At 46.1% G+C, this 23,495-nt stretch overlaps 1 protein-coding gene across 3 annotated transcripts in view; it reads left to right on the forward strand.

Moving 5' to 3' along the window:
- ALKBH8 (alkB homolog 8, tRNA methyltransferase) overlaps positions 1 to 23,495 on the forward strand; it is a 373,549-nt gene that overhangs the window by 31,320 nt on the left and 318,734 nt on the right. For all 3 annotated transcript variants that reach the window (XM_069202338.1, XM_069202337.1, XM_069202340.1), the window contains one exon: positions 16,236 to 16,476. In XM_069202338.1, the coding sequence (XP_069058439.1) occupies positions 16,236 to 16,476 (241 nt within the window). The remainder of the gene's footprint in view (positions 1 to 16,235; positions 16,477 to 23,495) is intronic.

The raw sequence follows: 23,495 nt of genomic DNA on the forward strand, positions 1-23,495 counted from the left end.
TTTCAAATGCCTTACATATGCCCACCTAAAGGCCAGGGCTGTGTCCGCGTATTCCTCTGGCATCTCTCCTATAATGTAAAACTGTCTACAGATATTGTACAAGGTGTTGCACTGCAGAATAAAGCCATTCTGATCTCTGTGCAGAAGGATGGACAGATGATCGTGCAGTAGGCTTGTTAGAATTTTACTCGATACCTTATAATCAGTGTTTAGCATCAATAACAGCCTGTACACTCCTTCCTCCCCGTGGGCCCGCTGGTTTGGGCACAGACACAAACAAGGCCTCCCGAGATGTAACCGGCAGGCATCCCTCTACCAGCGCATAAGCGTAGAGTGCAGTAGTCTAGGGGTCAGGTCCCTGATGTAGGGACGGTAAAACTCAGTAGGCAAACCATTGTGTATGTGGTCCTTCCTACCACCAAGTCCCCAATGGCATCTCTGATCTCCTTCTCTAATATGGTCCTCTGCCCCCAGATGCGCAAACCGCGTCCTTTTCACGAACAGATCCAAGACCTTGGCTGATGGCTCCGGACGAGCATTATCGAGGTCTCGGTAGTAGGAGGCAAAGACATCTAGTATTTCATCCTGGGAGTGCACCCGTTGGCTTTGACTGTCCCGAATGCCGATAATGGCTTGGCCATGCTGGTCCTTCCGTATCAGCCAGGCCAGCTGCCTTCCCTCAACTCCCCCTCACCCCATGTGAGTTGTCAACGTGTTCCCACCAAGTTAGAGAACGCAGCTGTTTGGTGACCACCGCTATCTCCTCCAGGTGCTCCTGCAGTCGGGCAATAGCGCTTAATCTCTGCCAATTCGTTCTCAAGCGTTGTCAACCTGCTAAACAGCGACCAATGGAGTCTGACAAATTTCCCAATGCAGAATCCCTTGACGACCACCCTGAGCACTTCCCATTTGGTCCTCCGTACCTGCATTGCTAATAAGGGTCGCTAGGGGTCCGCTGAAGGTGGGCTTCAACAAAGACGAGGCCACCAGTCTCCAGGTAGTAATCACCAAGATGTGCCTCCCCCACGCCAGGCTAAATAGCACTGGGTTGTCGTCAGAGAGTGAGTGCGCTTAGTGTTCTGCCCTGGCAATACCCCTGGTTACGGCTGAGCTGCACAACTAACCATCTAGGTGGATGTGTAGGTCATGGGCCTGTGAGAAATATGTGTATTCATGCAGGGCCTGTGTTCCGCACACACCATGAGCCCAGTACTTCCCACTGGGAGTAACAACTATGGAATTCAGCAGAACAACCCTAATAGTTGGAAAATCCGGGAGGGGTGGAATGGAATGGTCCAGGGAAAGGTCATCTATGGTGTGGAAATAACCTCCCAATAGCAAAGGTAAGTCTGGGGTCAGTGCCAGCAGTGGGGCTAGGGATTCCTAAAACTGTGTTTAGTTGGTATTCGGGGTGTATATAATGCCCAACACCAGCTCCAGGCCATTGAGCCGTGCCCTAATGAGTTTGTACCTCCCCTCCCTGTCAATGTGATTGAACGTGATTTCCAGGGGTGTCCCCAGTCAGACCTACACAAGTGTACCCCTACAATAGGACAAATATGTTGTGGCACATACTCACCCCCTCCACCTTTGCTTAAATGCAGCAAATGTGCCACTTGTCAAGTGTGTCTCTTGGAGTACAGCCACAACTGCCCCCCTGCGCAGCATCTACAATAGGATTTTGTGCATTTTCGCCTCTGAGCCCATGCCCCTCACATTCCCTAAGGAAAATATAAGGTGTGCTTTGTGCCATGAGACTGCCTCAGAACCTCACTCTGCGCCTCCCCTGAATCCCCCCCCACCGCCCAACAAGTGCGGTCAAACAAGATATAGGGCCAGTGCTGCCAAAAGCCTCCCCGCCACTTGAACCAATCCCAACTCCTGCACCCCAGGACAATGTGGCAACGACCAGACGTCCAAGGACCAAAATTCTGAAGTAAAACTAATGGGAACTGTATAACCATGCACTGTGAGGTAGTAAGGGGTGACATGTGGCTCTGCTTTGCCATGGATCCTCTCGTATACTGCCCAGTCCTTTTCAAAATGTCACAAATACTTGCAGAGTCATCGACAGGGTACAGCAGCAGGTAGTCCATAGGCCTTCTGGGAATCCCCCCAGAATCCATCGGCAGTTAGCCTGTGCAGAGCCAGGTCGAAGGCAGCCCTCCAGGAGTGAACTTGTTCAATGTGCACACCCTCCTAGGTCCATACCAGGTCATCCGTGGATCTTGGGGTGATCACAGGAAGGAGTAAAGCCAGTCTCTCTTTCACCCTCCAAGTCCATGTCTTTTGGGATCAACTCGGAGGATCCCTTGACATTGTCAGTGTGTCCTAAGGCAGCAAAGACATTGCCAGTTTCAAGAACCTCCAGGCAGCCCCGTGTCACCTGGGCCTCCAAAAGTCCATTCAAAAGCTGATGGCTATGACTTCTGCTCCTCCTACCGCTGGGGCCACGGGTCTAGTACAGGCAGCACCATCAGTGCCTGCCCTAAGTGTCTCAAGCCATTCCCAAGCAGCTGCTGGAGCATCAAAGACGAACTTACTGCCGTCCATTAGTTTGAGCCAGGCCGGGAATAGCAGCTTATAGTAAACATTGGCCTCTCGGAGTGCTCTTTTAACGCCAGTGAAAGAGGCCCTGCGCCGCTGCAGCTTCATGGTGTAATCCGGGTAAATAGCCATCAGCACTTTCTCCACTTGAAATCTGCCCACCTTATGGGATTGTTGCAGAATGTGGTTTCGGTCTTGAAAATGGAGCAGACGCACCACCTCCGAGTGCGGCAGGCCTCCTGGAGGAGAAAGTTAGCCTGGGATATGGTGCATGCTCTCTAGGGTGAAAAACTGAGACAACTCCTGCAGAGCAAGTGTCAATACAATGTGAGCCTCCAAGTAATGAATCATGTCATGTCCCTCCTTTTCTGGAAGTCCAGTGATTTTCATGTTGCTCTGCCGGCTGCAACCCTTGGCATCCGCTGCTTATCCATCTAGCGTGTCTGCCCTCTTAGTAAGGCCTCGCACCTGCATCTCCAGTACATTTAGGCGGGAGGGAACCGCTGCAATGGGCGCCTCATTCTCTGACACTCTTGCACTCAGCTTAGGATAGTCATCATGCAAAATTCTTTGGTCCACCACAAGTGTCTCAGGAAGTCCCTAAATTTGGTGATGGCCTCCAGTATCTGTGCTAGTGTGATGTCTGCTGATGCCCAAGTAGTTGATTCCCCAGGACTTTCTGCTGTCCGGACCAGAGGGCCACGCTGTGGCAGCATCGATTCCAGACCAGTTCTAGTACCCACAGTGGACTTGCACACAGATCTTGTGCGCCCCATCTCCACAATGTACTCTCACAGTGTGAGGCTTGCCCAAAAGCATCAGAAGGGGTATTTTGCTTTGTTACCCACAGATACAGTGGCTGTAAAGAGCTTTGGTTGCCACCTCTGTCAAGCCTAAGCACCAACCGCAGGGGACCGCAAGCACCCCCCTGCAGTCCTGATCCACAGTAGCACACCACACAGGCCCAAGTGCTACAAGGACACGCCTTTGCAGGAGATACCCCTGATCATTCCATGTCCCATAGCGCCAGGCAGGCAATGCCAGGTCTCTCTCCAGACATGTAAGGCCACAGCTCACCCCTTCCTAGGCCCACCTTCTCCACCAGACCTCACGCGGAAGTCTTTCAGGTACCCTCCATGCAGGTCCCCTACGCAGTTACTGTTGAGCGCAGGGTAGGTCTTCCACAGCTGCCTCCCCCTTCCAATCATTGTGCAAGACTTAAACCAGAGTCCCTTCGCTGTGGCCCACTGCCAGACTGCCAAGGGTGGACCTCATCTGCACCTCAGTTGGGGGTCAGCCGGGCCCATCCCGTTGCTGCTGCCTTGAACAGGTGAGTCATCGTGGGCCAAGTTCTTTGGGAGCCGGGCGGGGCCCCCTGCCCCTCTAAGGGGCACTTCTGCTGACACGTGGAAGTTTAGACCCCAGCACCTGCCGAAGGGCTTCACTGGGATATTCGGGAGCTGGCCAGCACCCTCCTCCATGCAGCAATATGAGGGTCCCCTGCTGGGTCTCCACCGCGTCCAGTGGGTCTTTCCTAGCGGCCAGGAGCCAGCTGGACTCTGCCGCAATGCAGCAGCCACCACCATTTTCAGTCCACAAGTCGCTGCAGGCATTTGCCTGTAATTCGGCAGTGGTAACCCCCGCGTCTAGTAGGGGGGTCCACTGTGTGCAGGAAAAATCAAGGCTCTCCCGCCTTACTGTTCGCTCCTGTCAGACACTCTGCTGTGCCGAATGCAGGAGATATCGGTGCGGCTGGCGAGGAGCCCCGTTATGAGGCAGCCATCTTGCGCAGCTGCCCAGCCACCCCGTCTCCTTTCCTTTTTTCTTGTCTTCTTTCTCTTTTGTCTTCTTTCTTGCCTGCTTTCTTCCTTGCCTTCTTTATTGCCTGCTTCTTTCATTCTTTCCTTGCTTCTCTCCTTTTTTCTGTCTTTTTTCTTTCTATCTTTCTCTCTTTGTTTTTTCTTTCTTTCTCAAAGGCAAGAGGCATGCACCTGTTGCCAGACTGATTGACTTTTCTTTAGGTCTTTGGTAGCCTTGACTTTTTGATTTTACTAAAATGATCCGTTTAACATGCCTTCTTATAGGAGTTTCACCCATTAATCTGTGGTAGGTGTAATTCACATTTTTCTTCCACCCATTCCAGCAAGCATAAAGAGGGAATGCATCAGCCCGCTTTGGCCATTGGCTGACTTCACTAGAAGTGGCAGCATGCCTCTCTTTCACAGGGAACCCATCCACAGACAAAATAGTTCCCCTCAGTTCCAGGGAGTACTATGAAAATGTGAGGTTTTTTTGAGATCAGAAAACTTTTTGCCAGTAGCAAATTATGGGGGTTATTACAACTTTGGAGGAGGTGTTAATCCGTCCCAAAAGTGACGGTAAAGTGACGGAAATACCACCAGCCGTATTACGAGTCCATTATATCCTATGGAACTTTTAATACGGCTGGTGGTATATCCGTCACATTTGGGACAGATTAACCCCTCCTCCAAAGTTGTAATAACCCCCTATATGTTTTTTTATAATGCTGAAGGGCCGACATATTCTGAAGCAATTCATTTTTGCAAAAAACATAAAAAAGCAAAACAAAAATTGCCAGGTGGCTGGCGGCCAACACTAGGCCTATTTGTTTTGCCAATGTTTGTTATATAATATGATGAAAGCTGGAGGTGATCTAAGACAGAGAGAATGAACGGAACAGAATCAAATAGTGAAACATACAGCTGTAAGGCAGACAACAGCACACAGTTCCTGGCACTATGACCCAAATGAAGAGGAAGGCAGAATGAGAACAGAGATCAATAGAAGTGGCAGTAGCAGAGAATGACTGATGTTCAAGGAATGAATGTTTAAAAGTGAGGACAGTGTGAAAGAATGAATTAGCAAAGCAGAAGACACATGAGGGACGTTAGAGGATAAGTCAGCCTTCAAGCACAAAAGGACTCTGGGTGGTGAATACAAGAGAAATTTGAAGGAGGTACGTATCTCTTCTAAGAACCAATAGTAACAGCACTAGAAAGAAAGACAATGTTGTAGGAAGCTAGCTCTCTATATGGTGCACTAAAAAGAAGTACACCGTGCGGAGAGTCCTGTGGATCACTAATTGGTTTGCGGAGGCAAATGTAGATAAAACCGATGCTCTATTTTGTGGTAGTGTGGGCGAGCAGTTAGGCTTATCAGAGGGTAGTGCTAAGCATTTGTTGTACTCACAATGAAACGCACAGAAAAAATAAATCCAAGACCAATTTAGAAAAATAACACTTCTTTTTATGTATACTGTAAACCCAAGCAGTTTGTTATAAGGTAAGTATGTTTTCAAGCATAAATACTTTTTAGTTTCAAAAATCAACATTGCAATTTCAGAGTTCTTCAATGTTAGCCTATGGGAGAAAAACACAGTCAGCAAACAAGCACTTATTGACAACTCATGGGACCTATCTTGTAGACTTAGGGTAAGTACAGGACAAGGGTCAGGACCACACCGGGCAGCACTGGGGCAGCCGGGTGCAGACGTGTAGTATGCTTCGGGTGCCCTATGTATTTCAGAAGGGATTCGTTTCAGTGGATTTGGGCTGCAGACTCAAGCTTGGGGGGGTGGTGCAGTCGGGGGCAACCAACAGGTAGGTCACAGACGTGGGGTGCTCGGGGATGTAGGTGTACCTTTGGTCCTCTTCTTCAAGGACCAGGAGCAACAGATACAGGGGTGTCCTTTGGCGTTGGGTTTCCTAGTCAGGGAGCACTTGGGGTTGGGGGGGGGGGGTTCTGTGGTCTGAGGCTGCAGGTGTCGTCGGGGAGTCCAGGAGGGCTGAAACCGCAGTGGACTTGAGCTCAGAGGAGCCAGGGGATGTCGTTGACACCAGGGGTCCACTTCAGCCCAGGTCGGCAGCAACGGGTGTAGTGTTTGTTTTAGGTATCTGATTCTCTCACTGTAGTAGCTGCCGGAGAGGGGGACCTGCATGCAGAGGCTGCATGTGACTACAGGGAGTCCAGGAGGGATGAAACCACAATGGACTCTGACACTAGGCAGCTTGAGGACCTTGTTGGCATCAGAGGTCCACTCCCAATCGGATCGGTGATGGCTGGTGCAGTGGTGACTTCAGGCATCAGGTCTTTGTGGTTCCGGAGGCTGCAAAGTCCTGTCTTTGGAGTTGGTTGGAGAGCAGGTCTGCTGCTCACTGGGGACTTGAGTCTTTTTTGAAGGCAGGCAGTCCTCCCAGGTTCCTGGAGGTTCAGCTGCAGGACAAGGAGTCTGTTTGTTGCAGACTCCGTCGAGGAGTGCAGACAGACCGGCGGGGTTGGTTCCAGATCAGCTGCTTCTTCTTCTCTTCTTCTGTGGGTGCATCTCTTTTTTGTCTTTTTCTTCATAGGTCGCCAGAATCTGAGTTCTAGGGTTCAGGGGTGCCACCTAAATACTCAATTTAGGGGCATTACAGGGAGTGCCAGGTCGTAGCCAATGGGCTGACCACCTTTAGGGTGACTACACCCTTTCTATGACCACTTCCGTTGAGAAGTGTGCATAGCCCTAACCCTAGTGGCCTAACTCCTTCCGAACAAAGATGGAGGAATTCAAAAAGTGCTGTCCACTTCAGCTCGTCCACCTTAGGGGTGGGACTGGCATGAAGTAGGCAAACCGCCTAATCTGTCTAATTATCCCGCCTGTTCTGCCGCCAAAAGAGGGGTCAGGACTGTGGGGACAGTCATCTCCGCCATCTGGAGAGACCTGGGTTGGATTACAAAGGCTTCTATGCCTTTGAAGATTACCGCCCTGCAATGTCCATCCTGCCTCGGTGAGGTGCTAACACCCCTTGCCCCATTTGGGGGGGAAGGGCAGGGGGGGCAGAAAAAGTGCCTAAATTGCCTAAACTGGTCAAGACCAGTCAGTCAATACACTAGTAACTGGTAGGTTTTCAGGGGACACTTCTAAGGTGCCCTCTGGGTGCATTATTAATAAATCCCTCACTGGAATCAGTTAGGTTTTATTAATCAGAGATTTTTGATACCAAACATCCCTGGGTGCAGAGAAGCCATCCTTTAGCTGGGAAACTAGTGTCCAGCACATGTTTTTAATGGCTTCCCTGTTCACTTACAATGTCTGAGAATCGACAAAGACATAGCAGCGGCATATCTGCTTTTGCAGATATGCCCTCACATGTCATATAATGCACCCTGCTTTAGGGCTGTAAGGCCTGCTACAGGGGTGACTTACATATATTATATGCAGTGTTAGGGGACATGGCACACAGGCTGTGTGCCTTGTTGTGTTCTCAACTTTCGGAGCACCTTGTCACGCATCCTGCAATGGCAGTCTGCATAAGGTTGGTGCTGGGTCCCTCAGAGTGGCACAAGTTGTGCTGCAGCTCTGAGGGGCCCTCTTCAGTACCCATGTCCTAGGTACTAGGGGTACCATTAACTAGGGACTTACATTGGGCTGAAGGGCCTGGTCTCTTGGGGGAATCAAGTGACTTGTTTTAGGAAAGGGAGACTGGCATTGGTGGCCTGGTTAGTAGGAACCCAGTACACTTAATTCGAAGTTGCTTCTGAATACCAGGCAAAAAGTTATTGGGGGGGGGGGGGTACTGGAACCATGTCTGTTCCAGTCTTTTGGTGACTTGTATCAAGAAGTGGAAAAATGTCCCAGTTTATGTCGAAGCAGGAATTGTTGACAGCATTAATCTATGTCAGAAATGAAACAGGCTTCTCAGGCGTAACTCCTACTTCCTTCACAACTGTGGCAGACAATGTCTGTTGCCAAGAAGGGCAACCAGAAATACCACTCTAAGCCTGTCTCCTGCCACTAAAAAACTGCTTACGCTGGGGAGCCCTGTCCCTCTTCCAGCTGACAATAACAGATGTTGAAGAGGTCAGTGATGGGAATGTTGTAATAGTCACTCCAGAAGAGGATTTGGGTGTTGTCTGAATAGCAGTGAAACTCAAAGCTGAAAGACAGTATCCACAAGCCAGAGGCTAGTCTCAGAAATTAAAAAGCACAAAAAAAGAGAGGAGCCATGCTTGAAAAGGGAATGGGGAAAAAGAGAGTGATCATTGAAGAATAACAAAACCTAGGCAAGGTTCCAGCCACCACCAGGCAGTGAAGAAAGATCTTGTTGGGGACCATGGTAAGGTTACGTAGAGGTCCAGAAGGACCAAAACAACAGTATCCCTTTTGTTATGGAAAAGGCAAGAGTCACCGTGGACCAAGCCAGTACCACTCTGATGACCTAACACAGCCTGGCAGTGTTCAAAGCCTCAAGTACGTTGGTGAGCCAAGATGAAATTTACCAAGCAGAGAAGAAACAAGTGTGGCAAAAAGGACTGTCAGGATCTAGAGATGATATCTTTAAGGGCAAAATGATCACTGCAGTTTTCAGGTAAAAGTAAGGAGCAACCGCATAAGGATAACATGCTGTTCTTATTAGAGTGGAAGACATTAAGAACATTCTATATCTATCAAGGTGGTGTCACTAAACATGAATGAAGTATGACATTGTGTTTAGAGAAACCAGGCTCTGACCAATTTAACAGCACTAAATTGAAGTTTGGTATTTAACAAGACTAACCCCTAGTTTGTAGGCCAAAACGATAAATTGAAATCACAGTACTAAGCTGGGAGATGCTACCAAAGCTCAAGATAAAGTTGGAACAGGAATGGTGGGACAATATTGCTGCTCAAACAAATTCCAGGAACTTTATTGAGACTTAATGCAGAATGGTGTTAGCTTCATTGAAAATACAAGGCACACTTCATGGTTGGAACTGTGCATGTGTTGAAAGAGGATTCAACAGTATTCTATGATCTGCTGAGGAGGAAATTTCTAGGAGGAGATGAGCAATAATTAGTTCTAGCAGGGGAATGGAATATTCCAATAGAGCCACTAAAGGACAGAGCAGGGAAACCAGATATCAGGAGAAACAAAGATAAGGGAGGGTTTGCTCATTCTCATGAAAGACCTAGCGTTGCCAACCATGGAGGTTATTACTCCATTGTATTGTGTCTCCATGACAAACAAGCAAGTTGAGTATTTTCCATTGTTGAGAGCCCCTCATAAGTCAATAGGGACAAGTGAGATAAACTCATGACGAATATCTTACCACTTTCCTGTAAGTAACGGTGACAAGAGAGAAAGAAAAGTCTAGTTTGAGGAAATGGAGATGGAATTTTAGTAACTAAAGTGATCCAAGGGAAAGCAATATTCCAAAAGTAAAATATGCAGGAGCTCATAAGGAAGAATGGGAATCAGGTGGTCTTAAATAGTCCTTTAAGGGAAGTTAATTAGAGGCTTATTTTAAGTGATTCTATTGATGAATTAGACAGGACAAAAAGATGTATCAAAGGCAGAAAACTAAACCTTGAGAAAAGAGATCAAAGAATTGACCTACAGATACAAAACAAGTTATTCTGCTGTGTGTCTACATAAATGAACTAAAAGGAAGCAGGTGTTGAATATGAAAATAGTGAAAAATATGCCTTGTTTAAAATTATAAAGAACATGAGGAGAAGCTGTAGAAAGTGCTTGCTGTGTAGCGGAGATAAAACGAGGTCATGATAACAGTTGTAGACAACTGAAACAAAAAGGGAGAGCTAGTACCAAGTCTTTTCAAAATAGTATAAACTTCTTTACTTTTCACCAAAGGCTGTAACAAGCACAGATAATGAAACGGAGGAGGATAATACGATAACGAAACAGAGTAGGATAATACATTATTTCCTCTATCGTCATTTTTAAATGGGAAGCAGATGTGGGGGAGAAACTACATTTTAAGGTAATGGACGGGGAAACAGGCAGCACAATCAAAGAAATGCCCAGTGGCAGATACGCAAAGATGGGTTAACAATGGGATGTTTTGAAACATGTTGTAAAGGGGTATACAGGTATACATTGGCTGAGTTATATTTGGAGATAATGGAAGCTGGGAAATTTTAAGAACAGTAATATTGAAATCACAGAGGGATAACATGACCTCTCATCCCATCCTCCTTGATTGTACACAAGGTGCTGCTGTGAGGAATTTGTACCCTTATTTTTTTTAAATCTTTTTTTGTAGAACGGAGCTCAGTCTCACTTCTTTCTTTCTGTTTGCTCCACCCTCAACCTTCTCCCTTGCAGTATTCCTGAAGGGTCTGACCTACATTCTTCCTTCTTTAATACTTATGCCACACCCTCAGCCTTTGCTTTTTGTATCTGGTCTTTCAGCTTCCTACTCCTTCCCTATGTTAATGACACTCATTTCCCTGGGTGGCGACTTCTTTGTGGCCTACCTTAGAGGGGACCTCATCACCTGTACTAAGTTATATGAAAGTTAGCCCTGTGAAGTTCTACTCAGACAAGACACAGTTCTCCCTCTCTCTGTTAGTCTGGCATCTGACTGGTGTGCCCTGTATATGCTACTCACCTACTCCTGACTCCACTCTTTGCTATCTTGGATTTATTTATGAATCTACTTTGACTTTGCAATCTCAAACCAGTAGTTACCGCTATATATATTTTTCTTCTGAAAATCCTTAGAGTAATATTTATATCTTTCACTCCCCCCATCTGTTACTGTAACATGTAGTCCATGTGTCATTTCTTCCCATCTAAACTAGGGGAATTCACCGTACTTGGGCTTACTCATGTATCAATGCTTTATTTTGGGCATCATTCACCGGACAGAAATCTCATCTCATCTCTTCTGCTAACCCTTCTTCGGCTTTCAAAAGAAAAGTGTTCAATCTTTAAAGGCCTTTGTATTTGTCACAAAAGATGTTTAGGCACTGTTTTAATTTTCAAAATATCATTTCTCAAGTTCCTTCTTGTAACTCACATTGTCCTGCCAACTATTTTCTAGTGGGTCCCCATCCTGTTGTACCTGCCTGGGCAGTCATAAACGTTCAGGCCTCATAACTAAAGATTGAGAAGTCTACTTTTGGCCCTAAGGTGTTAAACGGCCCATTCAGTCTTCACCAAGCATCTGAAAACCTGTCTGTCCTTTGTCAAGATCTAACTCTCCTGCCCGTTTCCCCTTATGTGCTAAGAGCCAATACACCCTTTTTGAAGGAGCAGTAACACTTCACAAGTTATATTTGTTTATCAACCCATTCATTCAAAAAATGGAATAAGAAGAGTGTATATTCATATGTTCAACATTATAACTTAAAAAACTACCTCAGGTTTTAAATCTTCAGGAAATAAATACAGATATATGCTAGTGCTTGTTGTTCAAGGTGAGTTTGTTAAGGTATAACTTACAATTTAAGATGAAAGATGATAAGGATGACAAGATTGGCTTGTCAATGGATCTGGAAAAGCATTTTACAGAATAGAGTAGGAAATACAATTTTTAGTATAAAAGGTGATGAAGTAAAACTCAACACGTGAGGAAGTACATTTCAATTAAGCAGAGTTCTCAATCAAAAACAGCCAGTTGGAGCATGCAAAGCTAAAACAGTTTTAAAAAAAATCTGTCTTATCGACTTTTACTGCAAGCAGTAACAATCCTGCATAACAGGGCAGCAATTGTTTCTAGACAATTAATAGGATTATTGTTAGAGATAACAAGGACAACAAAGAAGGTCAAAAGGAACTAGGGCACATTAAGATTGACAGTTAATCAGTGTCACTCATAGCTTGGAGACTTGAGGACCAAACTCGCCAGATCATACAATGTTTGAATGCACATCCTCAACATTTATGGATTTCTTTTGTGTCTGTCAGTGACCTAGGATGGTCCTGCCAGTGTTGTGACTCCTGGTCAACCAGGGGGGCCTTCTGTAGCTGTCCGGGTGTATGTCCGGATCTGGACTGGTGTAAACTGGGGCAAATGCCGCAACCCTGACCCCGATATATATATATATCGAGGAAGCTGGCCCTTTATATGATATCAAAATGATATATATTATGCAAAGAGTCCCGGGGTTCCCTTACTAGTGGACAGGGGCTTGCTCTAGCAATTCCAAGGTGCTCTTTTCGGGGGCAGTGTGATCAAGCAGCCTGAGGCGTATCAGAGAGGAGTGAGAGACATCTGCAAATACACACACAGTCAATAAATAAGACTCCAGAAGGAGATCCACACCAATTTACAGAAATAAAAAGTATATTTGTATATGTTTTGGCACCAGAACAAATACGATCAGGTAAGCACATTTTGCAAGAAAAATCTTTACAGTTTTGAAAAGTCGATAATGCAATTTCTGAAAAGCTGCAATGTTATCCTCCGGAGAGAAAAATAAGTACTGCATTCACGTATAGTACAGCAACCTACGTGACCAATCTCTTGGACTTAATGTGATTATTGGGCAAGGGGCAGGACCACACCAGCAGGTCACTCCGGGTGGCACTGGGGCAGCCAGCTACAGAGATGTTCTATGGTTTCGGGTGCCCAAGGTTAGTCAATGGGGATTGTCCGGTACAAGACAGGCTGCAGGTGAGGACTGGGGATCCAGTCGGGAGGAACCAACAAATGGGTTCCTCTCTTGAGATGTCCGGGGACGTGGTGACACCTCATGGGCTCCTCTCCACGGCCAGGGGTGACAGATGTAGAGGTGCTTTGAGGCGTTGGATTTTCTTAACCGGAGCACTCACGGATGATGGGACCTGTGTGCAGAGGCTGCAGAAGGCGGTGGTGAGTACACAGTGGGCAAGTTCCAGGTGGGATTTGCCTCTGGAGGGCTGGGGTACCATGCCACCACCGTTGGTCCACTTTAACTCAGGCTGTACAACACAGGTGCAGTGGTGCTTTCAGGTAACTGGTTTTAAGCAGTCTAGAGTCCTCACAGTTTGTCTTGGGGTGTCTGCAAGATGCAGAGAAGCAACTCTGCTGCTCCATAGGAGTTTCTGGGTCTTCGTTGAAGGCAGACAGGCCTCCCAGGCATTTGGAGGCACAGCAGCTTGCAGGACGAGTATCCTTTGGTGCAAATCGCTGGGAGCAGCAGACGGGCCAGTAAGATTCTTCAGTCTTTGCTTTCGTGGCTCTTGAGTGTCCTTCTTCTTCGCAGCAGGAATCTACTTTCCCGGTGCCAGGACCTCCCCTCAATACTGAGGGTAGTAACCGATGGGCTGCTTCCCCCTGGGGTCACTGCACCCCCTATATGTCCACTTCGTGTGGGAAGTGAGCATAACCTTGGCCCAGAGTTTCTAAATCTGCCAACACCAAGATGGCAGCTTTCTAAAAGTTGTGTCCACTTCAGGCAGCTCACCTTAGGGATGGGATTGACGTGAGGTGGTGGTCACATCTCCCTGAATGCTACATGGGCCCTGAGGCAGGGGTCAGCATCCCTCCTGTGAGCGAAGCCAGGTCTGCATACCAACAGCTGTGGGCTTCTTTGAAGCCCCCTGCCTTGGAATGCAGGTTTGCAGGTCATCCTGTTGGGTGGAGTGTGTAAACACCTCTCCCAGGGCAGGCTTGGCTTATGACCGCCAGAGAGTAAAAGCTCTCAGCCTTGCGGGTCACACTCGTGTCTGATGGTGGCAGGCTGGCTGGAACTGGTCGGTCCATAAACTGGAACGTGGTAGGTTCTTCTGGGTGCATATGTAAATCAATCCATCACTGGCATTAGTGAGGGTGTTTTAATACAAAATGCTTGATACCAAACATCCCTATTTTCAGTGAAGCCATCCTGTAGCTGGGGAGCTCAGTCCAGTGTCCAGCGCATGTACTTAAAAATAGCTTCCCTGTTCACTCACTGTGTCTAAGAATAAACATAGATATAGCAGGGGCATTTCTGCTCATGCAGATATATCCTGACATGCAATGTAATGCACCCTGCCATAGGGCTGAAAGGCCTGCTGTAGATGTGAGTTACATATATCGCATGCAGTGTTTAAGGGACATGGCCATGTCGTGTTTTCATTTTTAGCTTCAGCACGCCCTAGGTACCAGGGTTACCATCTACAGGACTTACAGAGCGGCCAAATGTATTACCAATTGGGGAACAATTGTACAGTGTTAGGGAAAGAGATCTGGCACCGGGGCCCCGGTTAGTAGAAACCCAGTGCACTTTTGGTCAAAATTACATCGAACACCAGGGAAAAAGTGGGGGTGACCATGACAAAGAGTGATATATATCTTTGACATTATATAGAAAATTTGGTCCTCCCACAACTTGAGTGCACAAAGGACTACCTCAACTGGTCAAGGTGATGCTGCGCTCCCTGATCAGACTTCGCACACATACTTAATGTTAGTCTCTCTACGCTCCAATTAGCCCTCTAGTAGGCCTTTCCGATCAGCACTCCCAGCTGGATGGCCAAAGTCTGATGCCGTGGTCGGCAGCTGGCCTCGATATAATAGGTGATCTATTTATTAATAGTTGATTATAATCATTTCAGGACCTGAAAGACAATTATCTTCTAAATGAGGTCCTTTTTTGACATATGGATTACTCACACACATTTTATGCTCCACATGAGCGGTAGTGGATATGATACCGGCAATACATCAACCAGTGCACACACTGTATATTTATACTGGAATTAGTAGGCACTGTGTGAGTTGGCTTTATCGATCTCAATGTTCCCATTTGCAAATGTCACTTCACCAGCTGTGGGAAAGATGGGAGACAGATTTTGAGAGAGTACTTCACGATAAGGAATTGGTAACAGTTCATGCTTACCTGCACACAATATCTTGTAATGCCAAATTTAAACTGATCCAGTTTTTTATATAGCACCAAGATTACTTCTCTCTCTGGCCTGGATCCACAAAATCTTCCCTGGGGTATTTGCCTCTTGTCCACGCTGTAATTGGACACCAGCGGACTTTTATTATATGGTATGGGATTGTCCATCTCCAACAGAATACCAAACTGATATTTTTAGTGTTTTGGCCACTTGTACTAGTCTACCCTTCCAACCCACTTGGTAACACTGTGCATAAGCTGACATAAAGCGGTTCCTAGATCTCAACCTTCTCCTAGCCAAAGGGGCTGTCACAATTATGTGGAAGGCGTCAGCACCCCCATCGGTAGTAATGTGGCGCACAGTGACTGTACAGTGGGCTCAAGCAGAAGGTAAGACCCTTCATAGAGAAGCGAGTAGAGGATTGTGCATATACCCAATAGTGTAAGACTGGGATGACTCCCTGACGACATTGGGTGATACCTTGCCGCCAATACCTAAACATCTCATATAGCGTAGTAACCTTGGTATAGCACTAGTAATTTAGCCTCCTTCTCAAACTAACCTACTTCATGTCACAAGACGGGACAAATACCAGGGTTGTATCCTCCCCCGTACAGACAGTACCTTTCTATTCCCATAGGATTCTTGATATATCTGAGGACTGTTTCCCAGTCCTTGTCCCCTCTTACCCCCAGATATCCGGGAAGCATATAGACAGACACCCTCTGTTATATTTTCTCTTCTTTTATTTAAGTCACACGGCTAAGAAACATCTTTATGACTTAACACATTATTTTGACTGTTGAACTTAGGTTCTGAGATTTCAACCCTGCATGACATTACGCTATGCATGACATTACGCTATTGTTGTTACTCAAGCGTGGTGATATGTTCTACGATATCAGTGTATTATCCTGTATATGGAGCACAGTTACATTCCTTGACTGTAAGCAAAATATGGGACTTCTTTTTGGTTGTATATACTGTGTTAAATAAACCTTAATAAAAAATATTAAAAAAAAAAAAAAACTGAAAATGTAAAAACACATTTTTCCGAACAATTCTTTTATTAATACTTTTTTTTATTGTTAGAACCTGGTGGTGGCCAATGGCGGTCTGGGTAATGGAGTGTGCAGGCAGCAGCTGCTTTCTATATTGGCAAAATGTGGAGTTGTGGAAGTTCTTCTAATGCCTCCCAACAAACCATATTCTTTTGTAAGATATGGCACAATAGAGGAAGCCAAAAGAGCATACACCACCCTTAGCGGAGAAGAGATCATGCCGAACGATTCCGAGCAAAGGATTTCTCTATATCTAAACTTTGTGGAAAAAGGTATCACAGTTACCATCAGATATCTACATTGTTCATTTGTAATTGTTCTATGCTGTTTTTGTTTTTTGCTCTGGCTTTTGTTGGGGGGAGGGAGGGAATTGTATTTTCTAATGATTACTCTTGCTTTCCATATTTAACAATATTTGTGTTTTTTTTATGTATTGCTTTCAGTTTGTTAAGTTATCTGTCTCTGAACCTTGTACTTTTAAAACAGTTTACTTTGAGTTCTTATATTCCCTTTGCAATTATAGACATGCTTGTCTATACTATGATGAATGGATGTTGGTCACATACACCAAAATGTACAGCTAGTTAGCTTTCAGCTCCAGGTGAACAGATAAGTTTGAACAGGAGGGCATTAAAAGCAGTCGCTTCTTCAGTGAAAAATGGTGCTTAGACACTTAAAAATATTTCAAATGTTGCACAATCTGGGCAAGGCATTAAGGTTTAAGGCAATTAAATAAAATTTTGAATTAACATTTATAAGTATTTAAATTACATTTTCAGATCAGCAAGACAATGAGCAGTAACCCTGCAGTTGAGGAAACCATGGGACACAACCACCCTTTTCTTTCCAGTATTTGAGGGGTCTTAAAATGCAGTCCTGGAGTCCAGGGTGAAGTCGCTTGGCTAGTTCAGGCAGATGCTCTAGGATGAATGTCAGCTAACAGAACAAGAGTTAGGCTTCATTCCCCGACTAGACCCAGCAGTAATGCAAAGTTAATAGTGGCAATTTAATTTAAATGCTGTGCAGGGGAAAAATAGCACACTGATCCACGGGTCACAGACAGTAACATTGTTTATGTTCATGGATGTTTGCTTCTATAGCTCACACTGCAAAACTTAACTCGGCCTCAGAGCAGAGATACAGAGTTGGACTACAAAGTGATATGGCAAAAGTTACAGTGAGTGAAATTAGCTTTTGTAAATGATTGGGGACTGATATTGCTCATATTGTTTGAGGCCATAGTAGATATGATATAAGAAAATTGGTTGTGAAGGATGTGTATTCTTCCTAAGTAATATGTCTAAAATCTTGTCAGGTCCAATACATATGTTCAGTAAATAAGCCTGGGCTCAACCCCTGTTAGTTCTGGCACAGAGCAGACAGGCTCACTTTAAAGAAAAGTGTTTAAAGTATTTAGCCACATCAAAACTGTTGAAAAGTCAAAACTTCAAGGAAGCTCACCGCATTCTGGATTTACCAGATGATTCCCCTAACTGTTCTGCGCCTGCCTTTTCCGGTGGCTCTCCCCTGCAGGCGTCACACTGGCAAAAATATGTCAAACGTAAGAAACACTCACGCCCTGGGCCAAAGAGAACATGCTCAGGAACGCCAGGCTGTTCTGGACAGTCTGGCATCAGGAACTGGCAAGCTCACTACATGAGTCTTGGCTCTATCCACAACCTACGTCTTCACCACTTACCTATCCCATGTCAGGTTCCACCCCTTTAGCCACTACCTGTGGCTGCGGAGGGCTTGCTGAATGAATACGCCTCCTTAAGAACATCCCTTTCCCGTCCGATCAGATCATGCCCACCTGACGACCTTCTATTAATAATGGACTTATCAATGTTATTGTTTCAATACCATTGTTGTTTGGCAATTGTTTTTGTTTGTTCTTACTCCTTCACACTTCATGACCTGCTGATAGCTCCACGCTGGCTCAGGGGACAGATCGCTCTTCATTGACTCTGCCCCCTATACCCCACACTATTGCAGTAACTCTGGGTGGCAAATTCCAGGCATCTAACCATTTCTGTTTTCCTTGAGATTAAAGTGACAAGCCTCAATGTGCAAGGCCTCAATAACCCGATCAAACGGTCTGCTGTTTTCTCTCTCTTGGAGCACTCTGGTAGCAACATATGCCTACGGGAGACCCACCTACTCCTCAACGATGAGCATAGGGTGAAGTCCTGATGGTTTCCGAGGCAGGACTGGTCCTCAGGTCCTTTGAAGAAGGATGGGGTGGTGATCCGCTTCTCTAGAGATTTCAGAGGTAGCAGAGATCAAAGGGGGATTCTTGGCCTACCGGTTACAGCCAGGCAACCTTCACTTTACTCTTGCATTCATCTATGCACTCAACGAACATCAGGAGACATTTATCATGGGTGCCCTCACATCAGTGTTACAATCCCCCAATGCAGCCATACTGGTGAGGGGGGCTTAATTTAGTTATGGTCACTGACCTGGACTGGTCCGGCCGAAGATTCGGCCAATCCGGTGCTTTTTTGACCCAAGGTTTCCAATGGCTGGCTGACTGTGGCGTACAGGACGTCTGGCATCTTTTTCATCCCAACATACAAGACTACATATACTAATCTGCAGCACACAAAACCCATGTCCATATTGACAATTTCCTACTGTCAACTGTGTTACAGGCTCTTGTCCAAGAGGGTCTACATTGCTCCCAGGTCTTTATCTGGTCATGCCCCCCTCTACAAAATGCTACATGTGGACACATGCCAAAACCAGTCTTCTCACTGTGAAGTCTCCTCTAGCCGCAATCCACAATAGAAGTGTTGTGAAGGATTATCGCCGAATTTCGCTGGCACAACGACACCGGGGAGACATCACTGGCCTTTTTATGGTAGACTTTGAAACTAGTTGTTCTGGGAAACTGATTGCTATCTCAGCGGCCAATAACCGCAGCTGAAAAGAGAAAAGATTGAGTCTTGGGCAGAGGGTACTAGGGCCTGATGCCATACACAAGCTTAGGGGGTGCCCAAGGGTATGGAGAAAACTAGAAAAGGTGAGACTACTCCTCAAGCACCTGAACCTGATAGGGTGGAATATGTAATGGCACGCCTAAAACATAAACACTACTTAGGAAGCAACCGCTGTGGCCGCACGCTTGCCCATAGTCTCCGAGCTTAAACTCATACAGGCACTATCAAAATGATACGTACAAACTCGGGCTCTGAAGTCCGTAGAGACGCTCAGATTGCAGAGGTCTTACAAGACTTCTATAGTACACAATACAAAGCATCTAATGGCCCTAGAGATGATTTCTCTGGATACTTCGAGGTGACCTCAGTCTCCCCTCTCTCACCCCAAGACTGCAAGAGTCTGAAGATAAGCATCCGGATCACGGAGATAATATCAGCCATTGCCCGCCTGAAGATAATGAAATCCCCTGGGTCTGATGGCTACAAGCTGCAGTTCTATAAAGTTTTTTGTCAGGATTTGGCACTGCTGCTCACCTGCCTTTTTAATTCTTTAGCTGACACCAGATCCATCACTGGTACAGTGGTGGAGATCTCAATCTCAGTTATCGTAAAGCCTGGCAAAAACTCTGCCCTATGTGGCTCCTACTAGCCTATTGCACTCCTGAATATTGATGCTAAACTCTTTACCAGCATCATGGCCCACTGCCTGAATCCCCTCATGCCTGCCCTGATTGACCCCGATCAGGCAGGCTTTTGTACCTAACCGCCAATGTGGGGACAACACCAAATGTATCCTTCACTTAATGAACCAGATTCATCGATCCTGGAGAGAGGCCCTTCTCCTTTCATTCGACACTGAAAAGGTGTTTGGTAGGGTACACTGGCCCTATCTCTTTGAGACCTTGAAGCGATTCGGTCCTATGGATGGATTCTGAAGGTAGGCCCACAGTGTCTACAGTCCCTCCCCAGGCGTCCATGAGAGTCAGTAGCATACTGTCCCAACCCTTCCCTGTCTGGAGAGGCACAATGCAGGGTTGCCCTCCTTTCCCCTCTACCTTTTGCCCTATACATTAAGCCTCTAGAACAAAACTAGAGGGCCAGTTCAGCTATCTCAGGAGTCCCCTTTGGCGGAGACCAACACCTTATCAGCCTATAGGCAAATGACATGATTCTTGCTCATACCGACCCGGTGTCATCCCTACCTGCTCTTGTGGCAGAGCTCCATTCTTTTGTGCCTGTGTCTGGGTTTAAGGTCAATATGCAGAAATCCCAAATTCTGAACCTGTTGCTTGCCCCAACCCAGGAAACCCTGCTCCGCTCATTATTCCCTTTTGAAAGGGCAGGAGACTGTAGTACTCAACTATGCTGCCCCCACGTCTCAGGTATTAGCAGACCTAACTCCTTAGCATCTTATACAACTGTCATAGCTGGGTAGGATAGCGGCTATAAAAATGACAATCCTTCCCCGGATCATCTACATTTTTCAGCTCCTCCCACTGACTCCACCAAAACACTTGCTCTGATCTATGCAGTTAAAACTCAACAAGTTTTCACCTCCTCCCCCTCCCTCATGATGCCAATCGTAACCAACCCTGAATTTCACCAGTGATGCATCAAGAAGGTTTCTGACACTGGCAAGAAGGAGGTTGCAAACGCACAGGGTGCCTGTTCGATACACAAGGGATAATCCTGATTGATCAACTGAAAGCTGATTATGCCCATGAGGAGGCAGACCGCATCTGCCACTTACAAGTAAGATACTGGGTGCTACAGCCCACTGTTAGATTGCATGCAGAGAGGCTCCTTATCCCCTTTGAAAAATGAATCTTCCCGAAGAAGAATGACAGACGTCTTATTACAGAGCTCTATGCATTGTTAAGGGGGGGGGGGCACTAGCTAAGCCAGCGGGACAGAAAAGGTGGGAAATGGAACTGGGCAGAGACCTTTCCATCAAGGAATGGGAGAACATCTATTACTGGGCCCGCCACACCTTACATAACTTGGCTAGTACAGAGACGGCCTATAAGATAGTATCCTAATTGTACCTTATCCCTGTGCGGCTCCAGGCGTGGAATCCAGACCAATCGAAAGACTGTTGATGGGGCTGTGGGGGAATAGGCACTTTAATCCACCTTCTCTGGCACTGTCTGAAGCTGGTTTGTTATTGGGAACGTATACTAGACAACAAACAGGGCCTTCAACAACATGATCTGGGGTTCCCACCCTATACTATCTTGAGTCTTCCTAACCATCTAACCTACCCCCTATGTTCTCTGAAAGGGAGACAAATGGCCCTAACTCTGGGGGCAGCCCACCTAGCTATTCTGTCTGTATGGGGTTCCAATAGGGTCACTGACTACACAGCGTGGCTCCATATACTCTTGTGCATCTTGGAGGATGGAAAAACTCCCCACAGCCACTGACCAGCGTAGTGACTCTTACCCCGAATTGTGGGCACCATTCATCCCTATAATGTCCTCCGAATTTAATGAATTGAACTGCCTGACTTATCCTAGACTACTGCTCCCATTGGCAAAGACACCCCAATGCCCGTCCCCGTCCCGGTCCTAACCATTAAAGACCAACACGCGCTTATGCTAGTCCTATACATATACCACTTTACCGCAGTCATAGGTCGTGGTAACTACTGCTTTTGAAGGAGTCTGGGGGGATGGTTCCTGGAATGTTTGTATAGTTTAAGTTGAACTGCGCCTTAATGACACTGCGGGTCCTAGGGTTGTAGGTGGACAGCTGTGTTAAGTTTGGCTTCTAGCTGTGTTTTAAAGGCACTGCTGGTCCCTGGGTTGTAGGCGAAAAGCTGTGTATACAAATGTTCTCTTATGGCCATAAATAAACAATATTGATCCATAAAAAGTCAAAACACAACAAAGTAAAAGCTTCACAAACACTTTATAAATATAGAGAAACATTTGATTAGAACAATTACACAAATTATTAATATCCAGTAAGAGGAACTGGAGCTATGAATTTCTAAAGTTTTACGGCAAAAAGCACCAAGTAAAAGTAGAGCCCAATCTGAAGTCACTGTATGTGGTTGACCGGGACCTAGGCACGTTTTCAGGCGAACCTAGGTGTAGCGCAGTTCAGATACACCTAGCGGGTCGTCCCAGTCAAAGATTTTACCTTGTGACTTAGTGTCAGGAACATCAACACAGTATGCATTAATTTTGTTAAAGTGGGGGATGTTTTGTCAATGGGGCCAATCAAGGTAGATGGATCTAGGCATGAGGTGCATTTATAGTTCTTTAAATTTAATCATTCAGAATACCTTTACTTTGAATATTGACTTTACATAGTTAATATTGAGTTCAAGTTTAAGTAACATTTTTTACTTTCAAGATGAAAGGCAAAATGGTGAGTGCTTGGTGTATCTCTCCCAATGCCCTTTTTACCTGGTAGAGTTCACTCAGGCGTATAATAAAAGCCTGAGCTATTTGAGGTTTCTGCTGGCTCGCCTGACCCAGTGTCTATGGCCTGTTGCTATCTTTGTACTTCTTCTTTTTAGCGATCCCTGCGTTGTTGCCCACCTCATATAACTTGTCCTGTTTTGCTTTTTGTTAGAAATGGGGTCTTTGGTTGACAGTCAGGTTACCCCCTGTCCAAGCAAGGACCCTCACTCTAGTCAGGGTAAAGAAGAATCACCCTCAGCTAACCCCCGCTCACCCCCTTGGTGTAGCTTGGCACAAGCAGGCAGGCTTAACTTCAGAGTGCTAGGTTTAAATTATTTGTACCAACACACACAGTAACTTAATGAAAACACTACAATATGACACAACACAGGTTTAGAAAAATAGAAAATATTTATCTAAACAAAACAAGACTAAAATTACAAAAATCCAACATACACAATTCAAGTTATGAATTAAAAATTAAAAAGAGTCTTAGAATCCTTTAGTAAACAGTAAAAACACTGTTAGCGTTGAAAAGTACCTGGGTAGCGTCAAAATAACATGCATGGGCGAGTGTGCTTCGAAAAAGGTAAGCGGTGCATCGATTACTCACCCGCAAGCGAGACCGTGCAGCATTTCTCCTTCTCCGGTCTGGTCGGCGTGTGTCGTTTTTCCTCCCCGCAAGGGGGCGATGCGTCGATCTGGGCAGAGCTCGGGTCTGGACAGGCGTTGCGTCGTTTTATGCACCCAGCAGGGTTTGCGTCAAATCCTGCTGCACGGTATCAGCAAAGCCACGCAATGTGGGTTGCGACGTTAACAGCCTCCGTCAGCGGGTGTTGCGTGTCGTTCTCCTAGCTCCGTGCGTCGATTTTCCAACCGCGATGCCGGTGGAGCGTAGATTTCTGCCAAGAAGCCGGCGACGCGTCGTTTTCCAGCTGC

Source organism: Pleurodeles waltl, chromosome 8, assembly GCF_031143425.1.
Source record: "Pleurodeles waltl isolate 20211129_DDA chromosome 8, aPleWal1.hap1.20221129, whole genome shotgun sequence".
Lineage (NCBI taxonomy): Eukaryota > Metazoa > Chordata > Amphibia > Caudata > Salamandridae > Pleurodeles > Pleurodeles waltl.